This window comes from Podarcis muralis, chromosome 9 (assembly GCF_964188315.1).
Source record: "Podarcis muralis chromosome 9, rPodMur119.hap1.1, whole genome shotgun sequence".
Lineage (NCBI taxonomy): Eukaryota > Metazoa > Chordata > Lepidosauria > Squamata > Lacertidae > Podarcis > Podarcis muralis.
In genome coordinates, this window is record NC_135663.1 from 10,283,004 (window position 1) to 10,310,034 (window position 27,031).

The 27,031-nt window shown below is 45.6% G+C and overlaps 1 protein-coding gene across 1 annotated transcript; it reads left to right on the plus strand.

Moving 5' to 3' along the window:
- Positions 1-1,119: 1,119 nt before the first annotated feature.
- Positions 1,120-18,370, plus strand: LOC144328835 (N-acylethanolamine-hydrolyzing acid amidase-like). The gene is made up of 11 exons (XM_077933746.1): positions 1,120-1,414; positions 3,419-3,583; positions 4,781-4,907; positions 5,989-6,079; positions 7,632-7,708; positions 9,354-9,526; positions 10,955-11,017; positions 11,659-11,725; positions 13,380-13,408; positions 15,203-15,284; positions 17,295-18,370. The coding sequence occupies exons 1-10, from the start codon at positions 1,179-1,181 to the stop codon at positions 15,276-15,278; spliced, it is 1,104 nt and encodes a 367-aa protein (XP_077789872.1). The 5' UTR covers positions 1,120-1,178; the 3' UTR covers positions 15,279-15,284; positions 17,295-18,370.
- Positions 18,371-27,031: the final 8,661 nt, after the last annotated feature.

The following is a 27,031-nucleotide window of genomic DNA, read 5'->3' on the forward strand; positions in this document are numbered from 1 at the left end:
ACTATTTGAATGGCAATGCCCATCCACTGGGGGTGGGGCAGCCCCATCAAATATTTTATGGGAGGGGGGGGCGAAGAGTTGGGTCCTATGTTGAATAGTAACAGATAACAGATAAACCTTGCACTCCTCCGCTTTCCTGCTTTTCAATGCAAGGTACTCCTGCCTTTGAGCCGCCAACCATGCAGTGGAAAGCTTCACCTGTCAAATTACTGCCTTGCCCACCACCAACCATGCAGTGGAAAGCTTCACCTGTTGAATTACTGCCTGCCCACCACCAACCATGCAGTGAAAAGCTTCACCTGTTGAATTACTGCCTGCCCACCTCCAACCATGCAGTGGAAAGCTTCACCTGTTGAATTACTGCCTGCCCACCACCAACCATGCAGTGGAAAGCTTCACCTGTTGAATTACTGCCTGCCCACCACTAACCATGCAGTGAAAAGCTTCACCTGTTGAATTACTGCCTGCCCACCTCCAACCATGCAGTGGAAAGCTTCACCTGTTGAATTACTGCCTGCCCACCACCAACCATGCAGTGAAAAGCTTCACCTGTTGAATTACTGCCTGCCCACCTCCAACCATGCCCTGGAAAGCTTCACCTGTTGAATTACTGCCTGCCCACCCCGCAGCTGTTAAAGCGGGTGGGAGTGCAAAAAAACCAAAGCGCTTTAAAACGCGCCGACTATAAAGAGGCGTGGGATATAGCTATTAATGATGATAAATTAACACGTGCCATTAAGGAATACGCAGGAGAAATGATTTTGAGGAGCTATGGAAGGTGTTTGTAGAATCCCTACTGCTAAAACGGAAAGGGGTCAAACTGTCGCAACAGGTGTTGAAGTTTTGGGAGGTTGGATAGTTACAATGGAATGGCTCACGGTGGTGTTGCGCACATTTTTATTCTTATTTATTTATGATTATTACTTTGTCAAAATTAAAAATGGGGGACACACACACAAAAATGTGCAGACTATTAGCCAAGCCGTGCTTTCTCACCACACCCCGATATCAGAAGACGCGCTTGTATATCCCCTTATGCAATGAACATTGCAAAGCGGCGTCCCTCGTTGCGGTTAGAGCACTTTGGGCTCCGCCCCCGTCGCCTCCCATAATCTTAAACTCGCCTCCCACGCGCAGCCCGGGCTTCTTTGAAGAGCCGCCTTTGCTCGCGCGCATCAATGGAGCGAGGGCTGCGCCCGCGGGGCGGGTTTGCGCGGCTCCCCTTCGCCCTCCCGCTCCTGCTGCTGCTGTGCGGTGGGGCTGCTGCCCCCCAGGGGTCGGCGAGGACCGAGGTGCCCGCGCCCGTGCATTGCAATGTCAGCTTGGACAGCCCCCCCGAGGAGCGCTGGCTGCCGGTCCTGCGGCTCCACTTCGACCCGGCGCTGCTCCGAGAGGCTTTCGTGCAGCTCATCGAGTGAGTGCAAACCGGGAGGGGGATTTGGGTCAGGGGCGTTAGTCTCTCTGCTCCTTTTTCCTTACTTGTAATCCTGGTTCATATGAACTTCTGAAAGAGGGTGGCCGGATCCAGCTCTGGGCTTGACCGCTTGACGCACTATTAAAGGGACCCCTGACCATTAGGTCCAGTCGTGGCGACTCTGGGGTTGCGGCGCTCATCTCGCTTTATTGGCTGAGGGAGCTGCTGTACAGCATGACTAAGCCATGTGGCCAGCATGACTAAGCCGCTTCTGGCGAACCAGAGCAGCGCATGGAAATGCCGTCTACCTTCCTGCCGGAGTGGTACCTATTTATCTACTTGCACTTTGACGTGCTTTCAAACTGCTAGGTTGGCAGGAGCAGGGACCAAGCAACGGGAGCTCACCCCGTCGCGGGGATTCGAACCGCCGACCTCCTGATCGGCAAGTCCTAGGTTCTGTGGTTCAACCCACAGCGCCACCTGTGACGCACTATTGGTCTCCACTCAATCCTAGAGAATGGGTAGGCAAACTAAGGCCAGGGGTCCGGATCCGGCCCAATCACCTTCTAAATCTAGCCCGCAATCAGTCCAGGAATCAGCGTGTTTTTACATAAGCAGAATGTGTGCTTTTATTTAAAATGCATCTCTGGGTTATTTGTGGGGCATAGGAATTCATTCATTTTTAATTTCCCCCCCAAAATATGGTCTGGCCCCCCACAAGGTTTGTGGGACAGTGGACTGGCCCCCTGCTGAAAAAGTTTGCTGACCCCTGCCCTAGAGCCCCGTCTTCGTCAGATACCCTCACCTGCAGGGCCGGATTTAGGTTTGCCGAGTCCCTAAGCCAGTGGTGTCCAAAGTTTTTTTCAAAGAGGGCCAGATTTGATGAAGTGAAGGGCCGTGAGGGCCAAACAAAGGGCCAACCAAAGTTGTGCTTTTTTTAGGATTGAAATTGTTGAGCTATTTTTTTAGGGTTGAAGTTGTTAAGGTTTTTTTTAGGATCTTACCCCAGGAAATAAACTGCCGGATTAGGCCCCTGAAACAGACTTTGGACATCCCTGCCCTAAAACTACTGCAGGTATTGGGGCCCTTTCTATGTCCAGCAGTCCTTTGTCAACAACAAATTGTTGCTGTTTTTTTGTGTTGAATAAATACTACATGGTAATTTATGGACCAAATAGGTATCTAAAGCCATTTGCACATGCAGAATGTAGGCACCCTTTATATAGAAATGAGCAAACCTGTGATATTTTAGGGAGCAGGCTAGCAGGCGGGGCCCATTACTTACATCACAGGAGCCTGCACAACACAAAACACTATTGCTGTATGTAGGTTTTATTTTATTTGTTTTTTATCTTATACAGTGGTACCTCGGGTTAAGTACTTAATTCGTTCCGGAGGTCCGTTCTTAACCTGAAACTGCTCTTAACCTGAAGCACCACTTTAGCTAATGGGGCCTCCCGCTGCTGCCACCGCGCCGCCGGTGCACGATTTCTGTTCTCACCCTGAAGCAAAGTTCTTAATCCAAGGTATTATTTCTGGGTTAGCGGAGTCTGTAACCTGACGCGTCTGTAACCTGAAGTGTATGTAACCCGAGGTACCACTGTATTTTGGAAATGTACATCCAGGTTTTTTCCCCTTTAAATTTTTTGGGGGGCCCCAAGAGAGTGGGGCCCAGTGGATGCTCGGGTTGCAAACATGCCTCCCACACGGATCACGTTCGCAACCCACAGCGCCGCGTCTGCACATGCACGGGTTGCGATTCGGCGCTTCTGCAAGCGCTGATACCCGAAAGTAACCCATTCCGGTACTTCCGGGTTTCAGCTTGTCTGTAACCTGAAAACGCACAACCTGAACCATCTGTAACCCGAGGTGTGACTGTATTCCGCAGCCAGGTGGCCCCCGTTGGGTTCTACCACCCAGAGTAGGAGAAAACAAGCTTGTTCCTTCTCCCATGCGGCAGCCCTTTAGATACTTGATGTACTGTTTTCTTGTCTTGCATTGCAGCAAAGTGGTTCCCAAGTGGGTTCATGCGATTATCCGGCCTCTGGCAGAAGAAATAGAATCCTTTGTCCCTCAGCCGTTTGCAGGCGAGATCCGGGGACTCTGCCAAGCCCTGGGGCTGAACGTTGGGGATGGCTTGCTCCTCAACTTGGCCTACGAAATTACCACGTAAGTGTTCTTGATATTGGTGAAGAGGAGCCCGCTGGTGCAAGGAATCTTTCCTTGTTTGTTTTATCTGTCAATGAAAGATGAATGAAAACATTAGTACAATCATCTGTTGTGTGGGGAGAAGTGGGGTTTTCCCTCTCTGTGCAAACTTAAAAACACACGTGCTCAGATTTCTTTTTAATTTAAATTTAAATCTTTACAAGCTCTGCAGCCACTGTTCTCAGAGCGCCTTTCAAGTGAGGAAATAAGATTTTTTAAAAAGAAATATATTAACGCACAATACATAAAAGAGTATCATATCAGAGCAGAATAAAATACCAGCATTAAAATACCAACACCACAAATGCATGGGAGTGCTCTTTTGCATCAGTGATTGGAAGCTGGCCGCCATTTTGAATCAATATGGCAAACGAAAACATCACATTAGTGTGACTTTCTCTGTTTCTTTAGCATCACTTCAGCTGCTTCTCAAGATATTGGTTCCCAAAGTGGAGGCGGCAGTCTTTGTTGATGTTTGGATGCCAGGGGCCATTTTGAATCAAGATGGCGGACCAAAATGTGGCTTTGGCATGATTTCACCTGGTTTTTTTTGGCGTGGCGGGTCCAAGCTCATATAATTGCACTATCAATTTGAAGGTCTCAATATTTTTTGGTTTCTAAAAATGTTTGGGCAGAATTAAACACTCCCAGCTACTTGTGTGCACATATGTAGGTAGGTAGGTAGGTAAATATTGTACTTTGACAAACCTTCAATTTCTAATGACAATGCTAATACAACCCTCTGGTTTTGGGCCCCATTTCTGTTGGCACTCACCATTTGAGTTCTCTGTTAGAGGGAGCAATCTTCCTAGAAGTCCGTAGCCAAAGAATTGGCTGGCCACACCAAATCAGTGTGTGAAACTGAGCTTCCCCCTCTTGGGAACCCCTCCTTGGTTCAGTCTCTCATCATTGTTTGCCCTCCCTCGTGCTTGTTTTCTAGACGAAGTGTCAGGGAAAACATGTTCTTTTTGTGAGTGTCCTCTTTTTCTACGCCACTGTTTTGCTTTTTCCATATAATTTTTTTATTAGTTTTTTAGCATATCATTTTCAAAAGTAATTAAACATACTTTTACATCTTATTCAATTTTTTGACTTCCATCAATCCTGTCTGAAAATTTTCCAATCTAATCTCTTCACTCTTGTTTTCTTATCTCACAGATACTGCACCAGTGTCATCGCTCAGGACACTAACGGGAGCATTTATCATGGCCGGAATCTGGATGCACCCTTTCTCGACATTTTTCAGAAGACAACCATAAATGTGGACTTTTTAAAGAATGGGCAGGTATAGAAATGGGACGCGGGTGGCGCTGTGGGTAAAAGCCTCAGCGCCTAGGGCTTGCCGATCGAAAGGTTGGTGGTTCAAATCCCTGCGGTGGGGTGTGCTCCCGTTGCTTGGTCCCAGCGCCTGCCAACCTAGCAGTTCAAAAGCACCCCCGGGTGCAAGTAGATAAATAGGGACCGCTTTCTAGCTGGAAGGTAAACGGCGTTTCCGTGTGCGGCTCTGGCTCGCCAGAGCAGCGATGTCACGCTGGGCACGTGACCCGGAAGTGTCTCCAGACAGCGCTGGCCCCCGGCCTCTTGAGTGAGATGGGCGCACAACCCCAGAGTCTGGCAAGACTGACCTGTATGGGCAGGGGTACCTTTACCTTACCTTAGGTATAGAAAGCTCTTGGCAGCAGTTAAGTATCACTGCGAGAAGCACAGGGAGCATGCATTTTTGCCAGGTTGCTTTTTAGATTCTCTATTATCCAGGATTCTGCAATAGTGTCAGTCATATTTTCCACAGGGGGAGGTGAGGTGTGAGATTTAGACACCTGACTGCCTAGGGCAGAAATGGGGGCACCTTCCACTTCTGCATATGCTTGGCACATTTAAAGTGCATGACATCCCCCAAAGGATTCTGGGAACTGTAGTTTGCTAAGGGTGCTGGGAATTGTAGCTGTGTGAGGGGGTAAACTGCAGTTCAAAGGGCTCTTGGGGTGTGTTCTAAATGTGCAGCATGTTTGCAGCCCAGGTATAGTTGAGCTGCAATTCCCATAAGCCACAAACACTGTGGCCCAATGATCAAGGTTTTAGCAAAGTCAAATAATGCAGGCGAGCTCTAGAGAGATAATAATGTTTTTGGAGCTTTCCCCTCATTGTTTTTTTGCATTAGTAAATGAGAGAGATTGAATTTTAACCTTTTCTTCCTAAATCCTGAGCTAAAGCATTTTAAGTATTAGAGCTTCAGTTTACATTCAGATAAAGGTCTCTGTTTTCTGGAAGTTAAATTACTTACATACCTGATCATGTTTTGGGATGTGCTTTGCATTAAAAGCAGTTATGGTTAACTACAGTCCATTCTGTGTCCTTTTTATTTTTAGGTAAAATTCAGAGGCACTACATTTTTCGGTTACGTTGGTATATGGACAGGACAAAGTCCGTATAAGTTTACATTTTCTGGAGACGCAAGAGGTAAGCAGATTTCATTCTTCATGAACAGAAGAATCACATTTCTGCCACATCCTACAGAAAAATGTCAGCTCCACTTTGATTCCCTCCCCACTCCCATTCTGGAGCATAATGTAGATTTTTTAAAAAATAAAAATTAAAAGAATGTTAAAGAGAGAAAACCATAATTAAAACCAGAAAATTACAGTAAAACATAGCGCAACATCCGTGATACATATCGGTACGGCCACATTTGGAAAATAGTACACTTCATACACAGTGTGGGTGGCGCTGTGGGTTAAACCACTGTGCCGCTTGGGCTTGCCGATCAAAAGGTCGGCAGTTCGAATCCCCGTGATGGGGTGAGCTCCCATTGTTCGGTCCCAGCTCCTGCCAAGCTAGCAGTTTGAAAGTACACAGTGCAAGTAGATAAATAGGTACCGCTCCAGCGGGAAGGTAAATGGTGTATCCGTGCGCCGCTCTGGTTTTGCCAGAAGCGGCTTAGTCATGCTAGCCACATGACCCGGAAAAACTGTCTGCAGAAGTGGACAAATGCCGGCTCCCTCGGCCTGTAAAGCAAGATGAGCGCCGCAACCCCAGAGTCGTTCGCGACAGGACTTAATTGTCAGGGGTCCCTTTACCTTCACCCTTTTACACTTCATAAGCCAAAACACCTGGACAGATAGGAACCTCTTTAGCTTTCTTTTTTGGAAATAGTAACTGGGGGGAAAGACGAGACTTTGCCTGGGAGTTCCATAAATGGGGAGCCACCGCTAAGGAGGCCCTGATATATAGCTCCCACCCCCAGGAATGAAGTTCAAGGCTTGCAGACAAAAAACGGGCAGTTCTGTTGCATTCTGAACAATATGGGCAATGCATTATACAGTATATAGTCGTTCCTCGGCTCCCAAATGCCTTGGTAGTCGAATGATCTGACTCCTGAACCAGCGAGTGTTCTGGTTTTTTATTTTTTTGGGGAATCTGAACGTCCGATGGGGCTTCTACAGTTTCTGATTGGAGCTTCCTGCAGCCAATCAGAAGCTGCGCGTTGGAAGTCAAATGTTTCGGAAGTCGAACAGACTTCCAGGACGGATTCTGTTCGACTTCCGAGGTACGACTGTACTTGGGTAATGTATATAGTACATTGCAATAACAAAAATAATGGGCCTGGTCCTCCCACAGCGGGCAGGATAACAGTGCTTACCTGACCTCCTGTCACCATCTTTGCTGTGATGTACCAGGAGGAGGAGGGGCAAGGCCCGCAACTTACGCAGTGCCAGGAGCACCAGGTGGGCTCTGCTGGCAAGTTTGCACTACGTTGACCTTGCCACTCCCTTACTCCTCCTCCCTATCAATACGCCCCCATCATGCAGGTGGAGGGAGGCCAGCTAAGCACTGCCACTCTGTCTATGGTCTGTTCTGTGATTTTATTTCGCTTTGAAGAAATGCTTTTTATATTCATTCTGGCCATTTGGGATGGGAGCTCTTAAGCACTGAAGCAATAGGAGGAAACGGCCTATGTTTGTGACGGCTGATTCTCACGAGGCGTTTCTCTTCCCCTTACACGCTCTTATAGATCGTGGCGCATGGTGGGAGACTGCAATTGCCACTTTCCTGAATCGAAATTCTCCGGCCAGCTGGCTGGCCAGGACTGTAAGTAGCCAAAGTTTCACTCTTTTCAGATTTGTTGCTCACTAACCACCAAGTTGCTGAAAATCCAAGTGTTAATTAATCTTTCCTCTCTCTTTTTACGATTGAACAGATAACGTTGCTTTGTAAAATAGTTCTAGGGGTGGTGAAGGTTCAGAAATGTTATAATTTGTGTAGCGCAGAAAAAGAATGGTCCCTGCCCAGTACATCTAAGAATTTGCAAGGGTGGTTTTTTTGGGTGGAGGGGGCTATTACAAATGGGAGAAATGTGCATTTAGTTTATTTCTCTTATTTATTAAGATATTTTCCGTGCTTCCTGTCACAGATGGTTTCGTTTTGGGTTTTTTCTGAGAGCAGGAGAAGCCAGCATGGTGCCCTCCAAATCTATTATTATTATTATTATTATTATTATTATTATTATTATTATTATTTAATCTTAATTTATTTATTTATACCCCACCTTTTTCCTTGACAGGGACTTAAGGCATCTTTCTTTATTGCCTGTCCTTCACCTTGAGGCTCCAGGGGAGGTCCCAACACTTTAAAATGCAACATTTAAAACAGTTTAAAAGAAGCCACAATTGCAAGAATAGAGGGTGGGGTCCTTAAAAATATGCGTTTCAAGACCAACAACACTCGGTTTTCTTGATAGAACTCAAACCATTGCAGCAAAAGTAAATTTCTTTCAGATGTCATGACATTCAGCTTTGAAGTCACTTTTCATCAGCACAGATCTCAAACAACAATCTTTGCATCCTCTGTTGAAACCTGTTTCAGGTTGCTAAATGTGCCAGTTAAAAACAAACATCATTCTGAGGCTTGTTTTGCTTGCCAGCTGTTTCAGGCGCTCTGCCCTTGGTGCTTTTCAGCTTAGCTCTGCAAACTTTCCTTCCTTGGAGGCTTTTAAGCAGATATCGGATGCCCACCTGTCAAGGATACTTTAGTCGAGATTCCTGCATTGCACAGAGGTCTCTTCTATGATTCTGTGAAATATGAGGACTAGAAACTTGCTTCCTTAAAATGGGAATTCAGGTTTTCAGGATTCTGATAAGCAGCAACTCGGTTAGTTCTGGAGCCTTGGGATAATGCGCAGTGTGATAAATGTTTGCAGGTTTGCCAGCTCCAGACCCAAAGTGGGGCTTCTGTGACTTCTCCCAGCTCTACAGCCCTGTGATGGGAAAAGCTGTGCCTTTTATGCAACCCTTAAAGGCACAGGAGCCCCCTCATGGTGTGGACCTTCCAGTCCATGAAATATACTCGGAGTCGAGTGTGGATTTCATGCTCTTTATTCAGCTCATAGTGGTGAGGAGGAATGAAAGTTCCCCCAAAATATCTGCTTTATATACATTATTTACACAATGGGCTGCACGTGATTGGCTAATTCCTGGATTCTCCTGTAGGCCAATCAGGTTGCGGATTCACTTCCACCTGGAGCTGGATTGGGTGGCTCCTGCGGACCAATCATACTGCTGCATTGTTCTAGGACCAATCAGACTGCTGCATTCTGAATCCTATTGTTCTAGGACCAATCAGACTGCTGCATTTGGATCCTGTTGTTCTAGGACTAATCAGACTGCTGCATTTGGATCCTATTCAGCTCAGTACATAACAGTCCAAAATGCCCACTCTTGTTTCTGCTTTGCTGCAGGTTTTGAGTGAAGCTGAGAACTTTGAGGCTGCCGCTCTCATGCTGTCCAAGACACCGATTATAGCAAACGTCTACTTCATCATTGGGGGCACAAAGCCCGGGGAAGGGGCAGTCATTACGAGAAGGAGAAGCGGTCCAGTCGATATTTGGCCCTTGGATCCTCTGACCGGAGGGTAAGCGTGAAATTTTGTAACCCTGGGTTTTGTAGGAAACAAGTTATGAATTTGTAGATGGAGGGGTATAATTGCCCCTTGGTGTCTTATGAGCAGGGCAGAGTGTTGGGAAATAAATAACTGGGGAGCACCAGTAATTGTGAAGTGCTCCCCCCATGTGTGGGGGAATCACAGAGAAAAAACGGCTGACTGCCTGAATTCAAAAAGTGTATGGGGCCTGATTCACTCTTTAGCCGAAATAGCCCCCAGCAGAGTTTAAAACACAAATCTATGCAGTATTTGCAAAGCACGGGGAATATAGATTGTTACACCTTTAAATGTCCCAGTATGAATGAACTTTATTACGGTCACAGACCAGGATAAAACAAACAAACAAAAACAAAACCATATGATAATGAGAGTGGAGGCTAGCATCTGCCTAACATTAATCTACAAATGGCTGACATTGAATCTGCTCCCCCACGGGATAGCCCCATTGATCCTCTGCGACCAGTTCCAGTCAGGCTGGCAGACTGCAGTCCTGAACACCCTCCGGAAACTGGGTTTTGCCCCTCAAGCCCTTCTAAGTCTGGGCTTGGGCCAGGCAAAAGCTACGGTCAGGCAAAGAATATTAGACACCGAGAGACAACAGGACTGCGCAAGGAGCCCCGACTATAAAATTGGAGAAATCGAGAGAGATATAGCCGCACCGGCAGCATATCTCTTCTTTCTCGTATCTAGAAATGCAAGAAGGGCCTTTACACTCACCAGAAGTTCGGCTCTTCCCTCGCCGGTCCTGGATGGAGCCTTTAGAAAAGTCCCCTATGCTCAGAGACTTTGCACCTGTCCATTGGGAGAGATAGGAAGCCCAGAACACTTGTTCTTTAGATGTCCCTTTTATGAAGAGGCACGTAGTGGGATCATTGATCCCCTACTGGTGAGGCTCCCCGACCTCCCGCAAAAGAAAAAAATTGACCTTTTGCTGTTAGGCAAAGATCAGAAGATGACCTGGATGGTCTCCAGATTCTGTGTACAATGTCCCAGTATTAAGCGCTTACCATTCTTCCCCCTCGTCTATCCCTCTCGGAGTGAATAGACTACAACCTTTAGTAAGTTAAAATGTTTTACTTACAGTAACCACAGCTCTCATCATGAATACAGCAGAAACAACACAGGTATTCTGGGTAACAAAATACAAAAAGCACCTTCACGTATTGTGGTAATCAACTTAAGTTTTGCTCAGAGAACAGCCGCTGAAATTAATGGACCTCCCTGGATCTTGTTCCTTAATTTTAGTGGCTTGAACCAATGAATGTTCTAGACCTTACAGACAGTAGGTCTGAAAAGCTTTTTGAGGGAACTAATCCCCCCTTTAAAAAAAAATTGAGTACCTTATACCCATATGGCAAAAGGATACAGTGATAAAGTTTTAATGTTCATTTTATGTAGGTGGTACCGGGTAGAGACAAACTACGATCACTGGACAACCCCTCCTCCTCTAGATCATCGAAGGTACCGTATGTTTTGCTGGGAGGTAAATTGTGTCAAGATTATCTTATTTTAAAGAAAGAAGAAAAGGAACTGTATATGCATACTTTGTTATACTTCCACAGTTGGAATATCTCCCTTTTGTGCATAGGTAGGTTTGTCAGAGGGACACGGGTGGCGCTGTGGGTTAAACCACAGAGCCTAGGACTTGCTGATCAGAAGGTCGGCGGTTCGAATCCCCGTGACGGGGTGAGCTCCCGTTGCTCAGTCCCTGCTCCTGCCAACCTAGCAGTTGAAAAGCACGTCAAAGTGCAAGTAGATAAATAGGTACTGCTCTGGCGGGAAGGTAAACGGCATTTCCGTGTGCTGCTCTGGTTCGCCAGAGGCGGCTTAGTCATGCTGGCCACATGACCCGGAAGCTGTACACCGGCTCCCTCAGCCAATAAAGCGAGATGAGCGCTGCAACCCCAGAGACGATCATGACTGGACCTAATGGTCAGGGGTCCCTTTACCTTAGGGTTGTCAGGCTGCGTCAATCGAAACGGATCTCACAGAGCAAGACTGCTGTTCTTTTATTATTTTATTTTTGCATGGGCAAGGAGAATCGCAAAACACTCCAACACCTTTTACCTCCGATATGAAATGGTTTTATTGTTACTCTGCAGAACCCAAGCCATGAAAGCACTGAATGCCACCGGACAGAAGAATATTAATATCGAGTCTCTCTACAAAGTAAGTCTTCCGTTTTACATCCTGCTCATTTTATAAACAAAACAAAACTCACTTTTTTTGAGGTCTTTACGTTAGGATAGTTCTCTCTTGGGATTTTTCAAGGTTTGCCACATTTGCAAACGAGAACCTTTTTCGGGGTAACACACACACACCAGAGCGTATTGTATTGGCTGCAACGCAGTGCTTCTTTAATGCCTAATTTCAGTTAAGGGGTTGAGCGATTACCTCTTGGGGTGCCTTTGCAAATGGCAGGCTTCAGGGAACCAGCTTTCTCCCCCATGGTTGTAGATAAGCAGAACAAAGGAAAAGGAGTCTTCTTACCAGTTAGAAACTTTAATAATCACAGCGAGAGAACAAAGAACACATCTCCCAGAATGGCGGTGCTCCCAATTAAGGCTAACACCCCCTCCATCCCTAATAGTCTACACCACTCCTACGTCTTGTAATCTGAGCTTGTACCCTCTGTGCTTTCTGTGCTGACACTTTCTGAGCTGTCAATAACTTTGGAGACAAGGGGTGTGTGTATGTGAATGCTTCCCAGAGACGGTGAATCTGTTAACCCTCTCTCTTCCCGTGTTTCTTCTCCTAGCTGTTCCCCATCCAGCATTTCCCAGCTTCTGCCTTCTGAACTATGCCCCTCTGCAAACCACTGTTCCAAATCTACACTGTCCTCCTGCTCTTGGGAAAATTCAAGATCTGGGGGAGGGGGAGGCTCCCACCATTCCTCCTCAGCGCACCCCTCCTCAACAGGGTCCCTGACACATACAGGTGCCATTGCCCCTGTACTCAGGAAGGCCCTTCCTTTTGGCATAAATGAACTGCCATCCATCAGTTGCTTTGTGTGTCTTGTAAAGGCCTTTCTTTTTGCCCAGGCTTTCCATGGCCCACAAGATTAGACCCTGTTATTACAGGGAAACCCTTCATTTATGAGCTACCCTGTATAAGCACAGCACACTGAACCCAGAAGTGACCCAAGAGCTTTAAAAAAGAGGCAGGATGGGACAGGGTGCTTTCAGGCTTTTCCTTATTTTTTTCCCCCTTAATTTTTTTATTAGTTTTCCAATAAATTTTTTAAACAAACAAATATACAAACAAACGTAAATCTCAGCCTATTTAAACCAATCTTAGTAACATTGTTAATTGACTTCTCATATCCCCCTGGTTGAATTTCACTGTGTATCATTTTAACAGTTTTCCAAAACCAATGTTCTTATAAAATTAACTTAATGACTTAACATCTTTCTTTCTTCCAAACTTGGCATTAAACATATTAGTTAATCACATTACATATTTAAATCCTAAGCCTATCTGATATTTGCAAGCTTTCCAATTAAGTTAACATCTTTAACTAAATAGTCTTTAAATTTCGTCCATTCCTCCTGGTAATCCTCCTCCTTCTGGTCGTGGACTCTTCCCATCAGGTCAGCTAGCTCTGAAAAATCCATCATCTTCATCTGCCAATCTTCCACTGTTGGTATTTCTTGTGTCGCTTGCAGGCTTTTTCAATTGTGTTTTAAATATACGTGATTTCACTGGTGCACGTGGTGTCTCAGAATGTAACCCCCTTCAGCGTTTTAAAAGCTTCAGCTGTCTAGAAAGGCTTTTAAATACATAAATAAATGGACTCCTTTCGTTTCATTTTGGTTTTTTCCAGGTATTGTCAGTCTATCCAGTCTTAAATGAGTAAGTTTTGTTTGCATTTTTTCTATAATAGGTTTGGATTCCACCCTGCCCGCCTTCCTTTAGGCCTCGGATGGGGAACCTCTGTCCCCACCAAATGTTGTTGGACTGCAAATCCCATCAGCCCTTGCAAGCATGGCTAATGGCTAGGCATTATGGGAGTTGTAGTTCAGCAACACCTGGAGGCTGGCCTATCAATATCTCTATGGCAGGACTAGCTGACATGGTGCCCTCCAGATGTTGCTGGACTACAACTCCCATGAGCCCCCAGCCAGTGTGATGACGGGAGCTGCAATCCAGCAGCATTTCAAGGGCACCAAGCCAGATGAGGTTGTATGATGGAGTCCCTTTTAATTCCTGGGATCCAGCAAGGATCCAGCTGCTGAATTAGCCAGGCAAGGGCCATTAGGGTCCCTTAAGTATGGGTCATTAAGGTAACAAAGGAAATGGCTCTGTGCCAGAGGGCAAATAGGTGGGGGGCCCTCTCTCGCCTTGCTGGTAGTTCGAAGGACAAAAGCCAGAGTGGAATGTGTGCTCTAGAAGCAGGCTGTAGGCTGGGCAGCAGAGAGGCAGAGCCATGCCTGATTTCTGCTGGATCCAAGACTGTGGCTATGGCAGAAGTAAGACCCTTTGGGGGCATGAATACAGTGGTACCGCGGGTTAAGAACTTAGTTCATTCTGGAGGTCTGTTCTTAACCTGAAACTGTTTTTAACCTGAAGCACCACTTTAGCTAATGGGGCCTCCCACTGCCGCCATGCGATTTCTGTTCTCATCCTGAAGCAAAGTTCTTAACCTGAAGCACTATTTTTGGGTTAGCGGAGTCTGTAACCTGAAGAATCTATAACCTGAAGTGTATGTAACCTGAGGTACCACTGTACAGTGGTGCCCCACAAGACGAATGCCTTGCAAGACGGAAAACCCGCTAGACGAAAGGGTTTTCCGTTTTGGAGGTGCTTCGCAAAACGAATTTCCTATGGGCTTGCTTCGCAAGACGAAAATGTCTTGCGAGTTCCTGCACGGTTTTTCCCCTCCCCCCCTTTTTCCCAAGCCGCTAAGCTGCTTATCAGCTGATCCGCTAAGCTGCTAAGCCGCTTAACAGCGGATCCGCTAAGCCGCTTAACAGCTGATCGCTAAGCCGCTTATCAGCTGATCCGCTAAGCCACTTAACAGCTGATCGCTAAGCCGCTTATCAGCTGATCTGCTAAGCCGCTAAGCCGCTTATCAGCTGATCCGCTAAGCCCGCTAAGCCGCTAATAGTGCTAATCCGCTAAGCCGCTAATGGGCTTGCTTCGCAAGACGAAAAAACCGGAAGACGAAGAGACTCGCGGAACGGATTCTTTTCGTCTTGCGAGGCACCACTGTACTGTGAGCCTCTCCATCATAGGTTGTACAGCCTCTGCTGTACCTCATTCCAAGGAAACCAAGCCCAGGGTAAGTGCCTGGAACACCTGGAATCTCACAGTGCTCAGAGATTGGGGTGCCATTCGAGAGTATATACCAGGGGTGTCCAACAGGTCGATCGCGGTCGACTGGTTGATCCCCGGAAGGTTTTGGTAGATTGTGGTCGATTGCGGGCTCCCTCTCCTTTGCGGTGTCAAAAGAGCATCTTTGACCTGAACCCCCCAAAACGGGACTTTCCTCCCTAAAGAAAGCTCAACAATTTTGACCTGAAACACCCCCCCCCCAAAGGGGTAGATCACTGCCAGTTTTTTGTTCTGTGAGTAGATCTCAGTCTCTTGGGATTTGGACGTCCCTGGTATATACCATGACTCAATTCGTTTCCTATTCTTTACCAGGGGAACAGTTTACACCACCGTAATGAGTGCTGCAACCCCTGGCAATTACATGACACGGATCAGGAACTTGGTGTGAAAACATGTAAGTTCTGATATTTAATGCAGATTGTCATTTGGAATAGAAGTTCGGACACCCATCCAAATTCCCGGCACTTCCGGCTTGCAATTAGAGGTGTAAGAAGGTGTCAGTTTTCGTTCCACCTTGCATTCGTCACGTGCAATACTGTTTACATTTTGCAGCAGTTTTTCTGCCAAAGCCCACAGGATCTGTCTTGCTGTCCGCTGTGGCAAAACTACATCATTTGCTTAATTACGTTATTGCACCCCATCCATTTCAGTGCCAAGGAAACACAATGCAAATTAAGCGGGTGGGACGTAACTAATTACATATCATTTGCACACTGAAAGCCAACGACACCAGAAAATTCTGATTATATTCGCTGGATGGATTTTAGTTCCAGACGTGGAGCAAATAAGCAGCCAGTGGCAATCTCTGCTCCCGCTTCTGTTTTTAGAGGAATTCTCCAACATTCCTGCTTGCAATTCCTGGCATTTAACTGCTTTGTGCTTGCCAGAAAGCTTGGTATTCAAAGTCTCTCATTTTCTTATTTTCCTGGAAATGCAAGCTTATTTTATGCCCCCAGTAGTAGCGACCTGCCCCAACTGGAAAAGGAAAGAAAGGGAAAACTCTTGTCTGACTGCCTGTTTATCCATCAGGCTTTGCCTGTTAAGAGAACCTCGTCATGATACTGTGGGTTGATGAACGCTGAATTAAAAACCTCTGAATGAGCCGCCCTCTTTGAGATCAGACCTTCTTTGATATCAGCTTCAGCAATGCAGGAAGCTATATCTGCAGGGGAAAACCCAGGAATTTTGTGGCTGTCCAATGTGCCCTGCTAGAGAGAAGTGGCTGCTCAGTTTGATGTTGGGATATCCACCATGGCAAATGTGGTCCTGGAGTTTTGGTTGCTATCAGACATCTGCTACTGAGCCAGTTTGTGAAGCTGGTGTGGGAATGTTCAGGGTGGCAGGAGAGGATATATTGTTTATTAATATCCTTCTTAACTTGTGCTAGCAAGTTCCTTTGGTTTGCAGAGTTACATTCCCCTTTTTACATGCACAGCAGATAGCTGGTTGCAGGCTCGTGTGAGCCTCTCACTATTATACAATTCAGCCTGTCTCAGATTGAATTGTACGTTCCTGGGAAGTTCCCTTGAATCCCTCTTAAAAGAATAAAGACGCCACAATCTTATTCAAAGTCAATAAAAGAAGTTTCTCACATCAGTTCACAGTTGGATTCCTGAAGGCAGACTTAGTAATTATTATTATTATTATTATTATTATTAATAATAATAATAATAATAATAATACCCTGCCCATCTGGCTGGGTTTCCCCAGCCACTCTGGGCGGCTTCCTACAAAGATTAAAATACAGTGGTCTGTTAAACATTAAAAGCTTCCCTAAACAGGGCTGCCTTCAGATGTCTTCTAAAAGTCTGGTAGTTGTTTTTCTCTTTGACATCTGGTGGGAGGGCGTTCCACAGGGCGGGTGCCACTACCAAGAAGGCCCTCTGCCTGGTTCCCTGTAACTTGGCTTCTCGCAGTGAGGGAACCGCCAGAAGGCCCTCGGCGCTGGACCAAATATGTACATGTGGACCTACCCCATATGGGGGAATAATCCCAGTGCTTCTGCCAACTGAGAGCTAGCAGAGCAGTCCTAACTAAAAGCTGGTCAAACGAAGAAGGAAGTCAAAAAGAAGGGAAGGGTGCTGTGTGACTTGTCCTTTTGTTACCTGGACAGGTTAGGTCACACCCACCTTCTATCACATGCAGAAGGAAGGATGTTGCAGCCAAGAGGAACAGGAAGTTTCAACTGGCTGGACCAAACATTCACTTGCATGTCTTCTCTAGCATTGCAAGGAATGTTGTACTTGATTGCCTCTCATGGATCACATCCCAGAGCTGGGAGACAACCTACCCAAAACTGCAGCTCATTACAGAATTGCCATGTGTTACAGGTGCATGTCGGCCTAACAGTAGCAGAGCACTGATTTTAGTTTTCTTTCTTTCTTTTATTCTGGTCTTTGTGCAGATCATGGAGCAATTTGTGGGGGGAAACGGGCTTCCCCCACTGCATCGGTGTGGTAGACGCTATCCCAGGACAAATCAGATCAACACGCTAATAGGAAAAACTATCATTCCGTTCCCATTACAAGGAACAGACCACAGTGTAAACTTTTTATCAGTCTGGAAGTTAGCAGGAGTGGCGAAAACCGCGATGCCTTCATTTCTGTAAACTGCAACTTGCCAAGAAATGGATTTGGGTATCTGTGCCTGGGAAACCCTGGTGTACCAATTCATGGCAGACACATACCTCACAGAAGAAGGGGTTGATGGAATTATAGAGTGCCCCCCCAAAAAATGTTATTCAGCCACGGTTTTAATAGATGCACGATTTGGTTGCTTTAAGGGATGCTGATGTTGTCTCAAATGCAAATTCCCAGTTGCTGAAGATAACGTGTCTGCTGTAATTACAGCCTGTGGTGTCCTGTACAATATTTGTGAGTTAAAGGGTCACTCACTGGGTGCAGTTGACTGTATAGAACCTGGAATCATTCCTCCCTCATATACAGAGGAGCGCTGACCGTACAGAAACAGAACTGCAACAGAGTGGAGCATTATGAGTTCCGTCTTCGTATGATTTTCAGCAGATTGTGAAGGCACAAAAATGCAGAGAGCTTGCTGAAACTTCAGAGAATGATAGGACTGAGCATTTGCTGGGGCCCCTAAGTAGCCAAACGATTCACTGCCCCCCAAACTCTGTTTTTTTTCACTTTGCATGGGACACTTTAGAAAGATGCTGTAGAAGAAAATTCTCATTTTGCACATCTCCTTTTGTAGGCTAAGGAGACTCACTGAGGATACCCCAGCAGCCCCCACCTCCCAGTGTATAAAGCCATTAATAATGCCCTGGATTTGCACCCAAAATAAGACCAAAAACATTTCAGCTTACTAGTGCCTTTTTTTGTGCTCTTGCAAAATGAATGGTAAGCAGAAGCTGAAGTTGATGAATTGATGAATTGTTTTTATTGTGTCCCCCTCACCCCAGAAATACAATGTTTTGCTGTTGATCTATGAGGACAGAACTGAAATAAATGGATTTTTAAAGCGGTGGTGGTTTTCTTCCCCTCCACCCTCCCTCTTATCTTGCCTATTTCTTATACTGCAGCAAAATGGTATCAAAGACTCTGTGGTTTCTGAGCCAGAGCCAACCTTGTAATAAAGGTAAAGGGACCCCTGACCATTAGGTCCAGTCATGGCCGACTCTGGGGTTGCGGCGCTCATCTCGCTTTATTGGCCAAGGGAGCCGGTGTACAGCTTCCGGGTCATGTGGCCGGTGTGACTAAGCCGCTTCTGGCGAACCAGAGCAGCACACGGAAATGGCGTTTACCTTCCCGCCGGAGCGGTACCTATTTATCTACTTGCATTTTTGACATGCTTTCGAACTGCTAGGTTGGCAGGAGCAGGGACCGAGCAACAGGAGCTCACCCCGTCGCGGGGATTCCAACCGCCAACCTTCTGATCAGCAAGTCCTAGGCTCTGTGGTTTAGACCACAGCGCCACCTGCGTCCCCAGCCTTGTAATACTGCAGCATAAAAAGCCAAAGCGGTATAATTGCATCTTACATGCATTTAACTTGCGCAATTTCAACCACATGCAGCTGGTTGAAATTGCACAAGTCAAATCCAAGCAAGGTGGAGAGCTTCAGAGCTCTTTCGTGCCAGGTATGATTGAGCTTTATTTTTTTTTTTTTATAAATATTTATTAGAGTTTTTAGAAAAAAGAATACAATAATAATAAACATTGTTACTTTGTTTTAACAAAATTTCATAATATCCTTAAACTTCCTCACGTCTCCCGCTCCCACTTACATCATTAATAAGTTTTTGTCAAGCAAATTATCATCTTATTTCCAAATCTGTAACCACTTACTTAGATACAATAAAATAATTCTCCTGCAAATTTGTTTCTCTTAATCTCTCTTATCATCAATTCCTGATCTATTTTAGTGATGGCCAATTATTTATAACCAAGCATCCTTCTTAACATTCCACTAAATCACAATATTTCTGTAAGTAAGTCTTGAATTTCTTCCAATCTTCTTCAATCCTTTCTTCTCCCAGGTCTCGGATTCTGCCAGTCATCTCCGCCAGTTGCATATAGTCCATCAGTTGCATCTGCCATTCTTCCAGTGTGGGTAGATCTTGAGTTTTCCAATTCTTAGCGAGTAGTATCCTTGCTGCTGTTGTTGCATACATGAAAAATGTTCTATCTTTCTTTAACACCTTCTGGTCGACAATGCCCAGAAGAAAGGCCTCTGGTTTCTTGGTAAAGGTATACTTAAATACCTTTTTCAGCTCATTATATATCATTTCCCAGAAGGCCTTCACTTTGGGGCAAGTCCACCAGAGGTGGAAGAATGTTCCTTCATTTTCTTTACATTTCCAACATTTGTTATCAGACGAATGGTATATTTTGGCAAGTTTAACTGGGGTCATGTACCATCTGTATATCATTTTCATTACATTTTCTTTCAAAGCGTTACATGCAGTAAAATTCAACCCAGTGGTCCACAACCTTTCCCAGTCCTCAAACATAATGTTATGCCCAATATCCTGTGCCCATTTTATCATAGCCGACTTAACCATTTCGTTTTGTGTGTTCCATTTCAACAGTAAGTTATACATTCTTAAAAGTACCTTAGTCTTAGGTTCTAACAGTTCTGTTTCCAACTTCGATTTCTCCACCTGGAATCCTAACTTTTTGTCACTTTTAAAAATTTCCTTAATCTGAGCGTAGTGTAACCAGTCTCGCACTTTATCTTTCATTTTCTCCATACTCTGCAATTTCCAATTATCTCCATCTTTTTCTAACAGTTCCCAATATTTTGGCCAGTAGGCTTCCGTATTGGGTCTTTTCCGGGCCTTAGCTTCCAAAGGTGAGAGCCACCTTGGAGTTTTATTTTCCAATAAGTCTTTGTATTTTGTCCAGACACTAAACACTGCTTTTCTGACAATATGGTTCTTAAAAGCCTTGTTGATCTTAACTTTGTCATACCACAAATATGCATGCCAACCAAAAGCATTGTTATAACCTTCCAGATCTAACACATCAGTGTCTTCGAGAAGTAGCCAATCTTTTAGCCAGCAGAAAGCTGCGGCTTCATAGTACAACCTTAAGTCTGGCAGGGCAAAGCCCCCTCTTTCCTTTGCATCTGTTAATATCTTAAACTTGATTCTGGGCTTTTTGCCCTGCCAGACAAATTTGGAAATATCTCTCTGCCACCTCCGGAAACACTCCGTTTTGTCCACAATTTGCAATGTTTGAAACAAAAACAACATCTTTGGCAGCACATTCATCTTGATCGCAGCTATTCGTCCTAACAAAGAAAGCTTCAGTTTTGCCCAACTGTCCAAGTCTCTCTTAATTTCAGACCAACATTTTTCATAATTATCCTTAAATAGACTCAGATTTTTGGCTGTTATATTAACCCCTAGGTACTTCACCTTTTTCACCAATGATAATTCTGTTTCTCTCTGAAACCGTTCTGACTCTGTATCTGTCATATTTTTCCCTAACACCTTCGTTTTTTGTTTATTTAGCTTAAATCCTGCCACCTGACCAAAATCATGTATCAGTTGTAATACTCTTTTCGTACTAGGTTCTGGCTCCTGCAATGTCAAAACTAGGTCATCTGCAAAAGCTTTTAGTTTATATTGTTTCGCTCCGACCTGGATCCCCTGCACCAGCCGGTCCCCTCTAATCATGTTCAGGAGCACCTCTAGGACTGAAATGAATAACAGAGGGGAAATCGGGCAGCCTTGTCGTGTTCCTTTTTCAATTTTAAATTCTTCCGTTACCACATTGTTAACTATCAATTTTGCTTTTTGTTCTGAATATATTGCATCAATCCCATTTTGAAAACCCCGCCCCGCTCCCATTTCTTTTAAGTTTCCCTTCATAAATTTCCAAGAGATGTTGTCAAAGGCCTTCTCCGCGTCTATAAAAATCAGCACTGCTTTAGTGTTTATATCTGTTTGCAAAAGTTCCAAAATGTCAATGATGTTCCTTGTGTTTGCAAACATATGTCTACCTGGGAGAAAGCCAGCCTGGTCCTTATGAATTACTTCATTCAAAACTCTTTTAAGTCTGCCTGCTAAAACATCAGCAAATATTTTGTAATCCACATTTAAAAGGGAGATGGGGCGGTAGTTCTTAAGTTGTGTCTTTTCAGTTTCTGATTTTGGTATCAACGTGATAAAAGCTTCCTTCCACGATTCCGGCGCCTTCTTTCCCTCCAGAATTTCATTGCTGACCTCCATCAAAGGTTGAATCAAATAGTCACTCATTGTCTTGTAATACTTGGAGGTCAAGCCATCTGGTCCTGGAGATTTGCCCAGCTTCATGTTCTGAATGGCATGTTCAATTTCTTGTCGTGTTATTTGACTATTCAGGAGTAGTCTATTTTCTTGTGTAAACTTTTTAAAACTGTTTTTTTTTTCAAAAATTGTTCAATCTCAACCTCATTTTGCGGCCCTTGAGTATATAGTTTCTTGAAATATTTCTGGAAAGATTTTCTAATTTCCACGGGGTTCTGAATATTTCTTCCTTCAATTTCTAGATTTGTTACTATGTTCAACTTTTGTCTCTTCTTCAACTGCCAAGCCAGCAGTTTCCCACATTTATTTGCCGATTCAAACGTTTTTTGTTTCATTGACTTAATCTTCCATTCTATTTCCTGATTTATCAGTTTAGAATATTGTGCCTGGTGAAGTTTAATTTCTCTCAGAATCGGCTGCGACTTCGGATTTATTCTTAGCTTCTTTTCTAATTCTTTTATTTTTTCCAGAATCTTGTCTTTCTTTTCATTTTGTTTCCTTTTCTTAATAGCATTCTGTTGTATTAAGAACCCTCTCATCACTGCTTTACTTGCGTCCCAAATTGTTCTTTTTTCCACCGTTGTGTTCAGATTTATTTCGAAATAGTCTTTCAATGCTTTTTGGGCCTTTTTGATAATCTCCTGATCTCTAAATAAATTGTCGTTCATCTTCCATCGAAAGGAGCCGGTTGGTAACAATGCCAAATCCATTTTCAAAGCGTTGTGGTCGGAGCAGGTCTTTGGACAGATTTCCACTTTTCTGACCTTAGGTGCCAGACCTCTAGTAATCCTGTCAGGTTTGGAACTTAACAGGTTAAGAAGTTCCCAGGATGCCTCAATATTCTGACGTCAGCTTCTAGAAGCTGGGAGGAGTTTGGGAGGAGTTTCTTCTTCCCCTCTGGTCTTTGAGGGAGGAAGACGCGGTTTTTCCTAATGGCGGCAAGGAGCCCAGGAGCCCAGGAGATCCCTGGGGGAAAGTCGGAATAAAGAACTGAAAAAGGACAAACCTGGCTGCGTGTGTTTGTCTGGAAGCTAAGTAAAGGACGTGACAGTTTTATCACCGCTGTGTTTATCTCTGCTACTGGCGTGAATGAAGAGCTGCTGGAGACGGACCAGAGTCTCGCAGGGAAGTGTGCCGGGCGGCCATGCGTAGCTAATTGAGGGCCAATAAGTCAATTAGCGGAGGTCCCAAATACCAATAGGTCACAGGTTATGGATCATTACCGCTTGTAAAACTGTCACGGCTGCCGGGATGCGTTTGAAGTCTGCGGTCGAAGGCAGAGAAATACGGCAGGAGACGGAGAGCTGCGGAGCTAAAAGCAGCTGGCTGAAAGACACAGAAAGGTCTGCCTGTGCTGAAAGCTGCTGGGACACAGAGCTAAAAGCAAGAGCAGCTGGAAGATCGTTTCTCCACGGAAGGGAGTGCCAGAGGAGCTTGTGAACTGTAAGTAAGCTTGGGGCCCCTTGGGAGAACGGAAGAGGATGGCAGGCTGCCAGGTCTTGGAGGACATTCCATGCTCACTTTAAGAAGTTGGGCAACCTGGCTGCTGATCTGAAGTCTATTGTTCTGGGTGCTGGGAGATGGCGCTGACCACCTTCGTGAGAGCTGGTGCACAGCTGGGAAGGGCTGTGGGCCCCAGAGGGGGGGCGAAAGGGCTATCTGGGAATGTGCTGCATTTGCTGGGAAGCTTCAGCAAAAGGCCAGAGCCCTGGAGAAGGAATACAAAAGCCTAGAGACGGCTGGAGCCCCTGTCCCTGATGCTTTAGCCACAAGGAGTGCTGCTGAGCAGGTGGGGGGGGCGGACTTTTCCAAAGGCACGTTCAAAAAAGTTTTCCACTGTACGTGCTGGAATCAAGTGGAGGTTCAGAGTGGGCGGAGCTGGCAAGGAGTGCTTTTCCGGAAGAAGGAGAAGGAGGCCAGCTGGGAGGAGCCCAAGAGCAGTGATTTTCCACTGGAGTTCGTCATTGCTACACGTGATGCAACGTGTCTGCGTGAGGAGCTTGGAGAGAGGCAAGCTGCTGGGAGCCCTTTACCTACCACTGGGGGTGCAGGAAAGCGTCCTGGGAGCCCTGGGAGCAGTGGGGGGGCGGTGAGCAGTAAAAGCACAGAAAAGCCTCTTTTTCCAAAGGCTGCCAAGAGATGTTTGCGTCGGAAGTCGAAGCCTGGGAAACAGGGCACAGCTACAGGCTTCAAGGCCAGCCATCTGCTGCAGAGGGAGATACGTGCTGCAGAGTTGTCTGGGAACTCTGAGATAAGTCCGGTCTTCAGAGCAACGCAGGATGTTGCGGTTTCGGACGCTGCCAAGGACAGAGGCAGCGGGACGTTTGTTGCTTCTATGGCAACTGTGCAGAACAGCTTCAGCCAGAACACGGTGACACGCTGGGTGTTTTGGTTTCTGCTATCAGGCAGCACCTGATAGGCAAGCCTGCAGGCGGAATGCGGAACTGCAGGGCTGTTTTCAACAGGAACAATTGTTATGTTCACAGACGGAGCACAATATCAGTCTGTGGTGTGGCTAACGTGTTTTTCTCTCCCTTTTATAGGAGGAGCAAGAGATCTACGTTGTGCCGGGACTGAATAGTTGTCTTTTATCTGTATCTGCTCTAACGAAGCAGGGGTTCAAAAAATGCTTTGAAAATGACACCTGTTCCATTTTCAGAGGGGGGCGACAACTGGTCACCATGCGAAGAGCAAGAATAATTTCTTTGTTCTGGAGTCACCTCTGGAGGGTGGTGGGAAGGTTCCCAAAGATGTGCAAAAGTTGCACAGGTGCACAAAGGGTGTAAACTCCGGAAATGTGGGAGGTCCCTAGGGTGCAGGGCATGCAAAGGTGCAAAAGTACTTGGTTTTCCCGGGTTTGGGAGGGTAGCCAAGGAAGCTTTTGAGTTTGTTCACACACAGATCTGTCAGGACCCATGAGGTGTGAGAGTCTGGGTGGGGCCAGGTATGTGCCATCGCTGACAGATGACCACAGCCAGGTGGGCTGGTGTCTCTCTCTCAAATCACAGGGGGAGGCGGCGCAACTGATCCAGGATTGGGTTGCGGAGGTGGAACTAAGGTTTTTCACCAAGGTGCAAGGGTTCAAGAGCTACCAAGGGTCACAGTTTACTGGGTCTGCTCTGGAGGAATTTTTCAAGGAAAAGGAAATACGTCACCAGGTGACGGGTGCAAAGTCTTCTCAAGGGAGAAGGGGGGCTGTTGCTGAATCCGGTGACGGGGGTCAGGTCCAGAATCAGGGTTCAAACCCGGTGATGGGGACCAAGTCCAGGGTCAGGGTTCAGGGCAGGTTTGGGCATCTCCAAGGGTTGTTAAAGGAGTGTCCAGGTGTGAGGCTTCATCTCCGGTAATGGAGAAAGCTCACGGAAGGGTTGTCAAGTCAGAGGGGGAAGAGTCTGACGGAGAAGACACAACTGCTGGCCTTAAAGGGTCAGTAGGGTATCAGGTCACAGGTGCGGGGAAAAGTGTCGCACAGTGTGATTCTGGGAATGTTGAAGGGGTTCAACAGGTGCCTGGGAAAGATGCCGGGAAGTGGCACAAGGCAAAAGGGCAAGGTGTTGAACTCAAGAGGGTCTCGTCAGAATGGTTTCGGCATAGAGGGGGTGTCAGGTTTGGAACTTAACAGGTTAAGAAGTTCCCAGGATGCCTCAATATTCTGACGTCAGCTTCTAGAAGCTGGGAGGAATTTGGGAGGAGTTTCTTCTTCCCCTCTGGTCTTTGAGGGAGGAAGACGCGGTTTTTCCTAATGGCGGCAAGGAGCCCAGGAGCCCAGGAGATCCCTGGGGGAAAGTCGGAATAAAGAACTGAAAAAGGACAAACCTGGCTGCGTGTGTTTGTCTGGAAGCTAAGTAAAGGACGTGACAGTTTTATCACCGCTGTGTTTATCTCTGCTACTGGCGTGAATGAAGAGCTGCTGGAGACGGACCAGAGTCTCGCAGGGAAGTGTGCCGGGCGGCCATGCGTAGCTAATTGAGGGCCAATAAGTCAATTAGCGGAGGTCCCAAATACCAATAGGTCACAAATCCATATTTGGTCGATTCTTGTCCAGGTCAGATGGGCTTCAGAGAAGAATGTTCCTTCCTTTCCCAAGGGGTTTCTCATTCTCCAGATGTCAATCCAGTCCATATTGTCTGTCATTTCAAAAAAGGTCTTTGGTAGTCTGCCATCTTTGGTAACTTTTTGACTTTTTGACTTATCCATGTTAGTTGATACAATCCCGTTCAAGTCTCCCATCATGATGATGTTGTCAAAATCCAGATATTCCAGCATGCTCTCATGCAACTTCTTGTAAAATTCCAATTTCCCTTCATTTGGTGCATAAATTCCTAATAACATAATTTTTTCTCCTTGATGCTGTATTTCAACTGCCAAAATTCTGCCGTGTTCATCTTTAAATAATAATTTGGGTGAAAGGCTCTCCTTTGCATATATCACCACCCCTCTCTTCTTTACTCTGTCCGAAGATATAAATTCCTGGCCGAGTCTTTTATTTACCAGAACTTTTCTATGGAGCCTAGTCACGTGTGTTTCTTGCAAGCAAATAATGTCCAATTGTTCCTTTTTTAATATGTGGAAGATTTTCTTCCTTTTTTCGGGAATGTTGCAGCCATTTATGTTCCAGCTCAGAAGTTGCAGAGACATCCTGTAGAAATCTGGTTATTTTTCAGGGGGTAGTACTTTATCATCCAAGGGTGCCGGTTCCTTTGGTGCTCCAGGCTCCGACAGTGATCCAAGTCCTTTATGAAGGTCTTCTCCGTACTGGTTCAGAAATTTGTCTCTGTCTTCCAATGTTCTGATTTTGATCTTCCTCCCTCTAAAAGTAAACGATAATCCTTGAGGGAATTCCCACCTAAAGATGATTGAGTTGCTCCTCAGTAGTTTTGCTAATTCCAAGTATCCTGATCTCAAATCCAAAAGCTGTCTAGGAATATCCTTATAAATTTCAATTCTTTTGTCCAGAATGTCCAGTGAATTTTTGTAATGTAGGCCCAAAATTCTGTCCCTTTCCTCCTTTGATCTCACTGTAATCAAGCAATCTCTGGGCTTGTCTTTTCTTATCAATCTTCCCAGCCTGAAGGCTGATGTAATTTTAAAGTCTTTTTCTTCAAGTTTCCACTGCACGGAAAATATTTTAGTCAGGAACTCAGCCAGGTGATCTTCTTCTACTTCGGGTACAAATCTTATCCTTAAATTGGTCTCCCTATTTTTCAATTCAATCATCGAAAGATAGGTCTGGTGTTCACCTACTTGTTTGTTGAGTGGTCTTACCTCTTTTTCTAGCTGTCCAAGTCTTTGGCTAGTGTCTTCAACCAATTTCCTGTTTTCACCTGAGGCCTCCTCCAATTTTGCAATCGATTGGGTATTCTGTGCCACTTGCCCAGTTATTCTATTT

What these genes read in the sequence shown, in the direction of transcription:
- LOC144328835 (XM_077933746.1), top strand. Translation starts at nt 1,179, where the DNA reads ATGGAGCGAGGGCTGCGCCCGCGGGGCGGGTTTGCGCGGCTCCCCTTC. An exon ending in GCTTTCGTGCAGCTCATCGA is followed by an intron (nt 1,415 to 3,418) that starts GTGAGTGCAAAC and finishes CTTGCATTGCAG; the next exon opens with CAAAGTGGTTCCCAAGTGGG. An exon ending in CCTCCTCTAGATCATCGAAG is followed by an intron (nt 11,018 to 11,658) that starts GTACCGTATGTT and finishes GTTACTCTGCAG; the next exon opens with AACCCAAGCCATGAAAGCAC.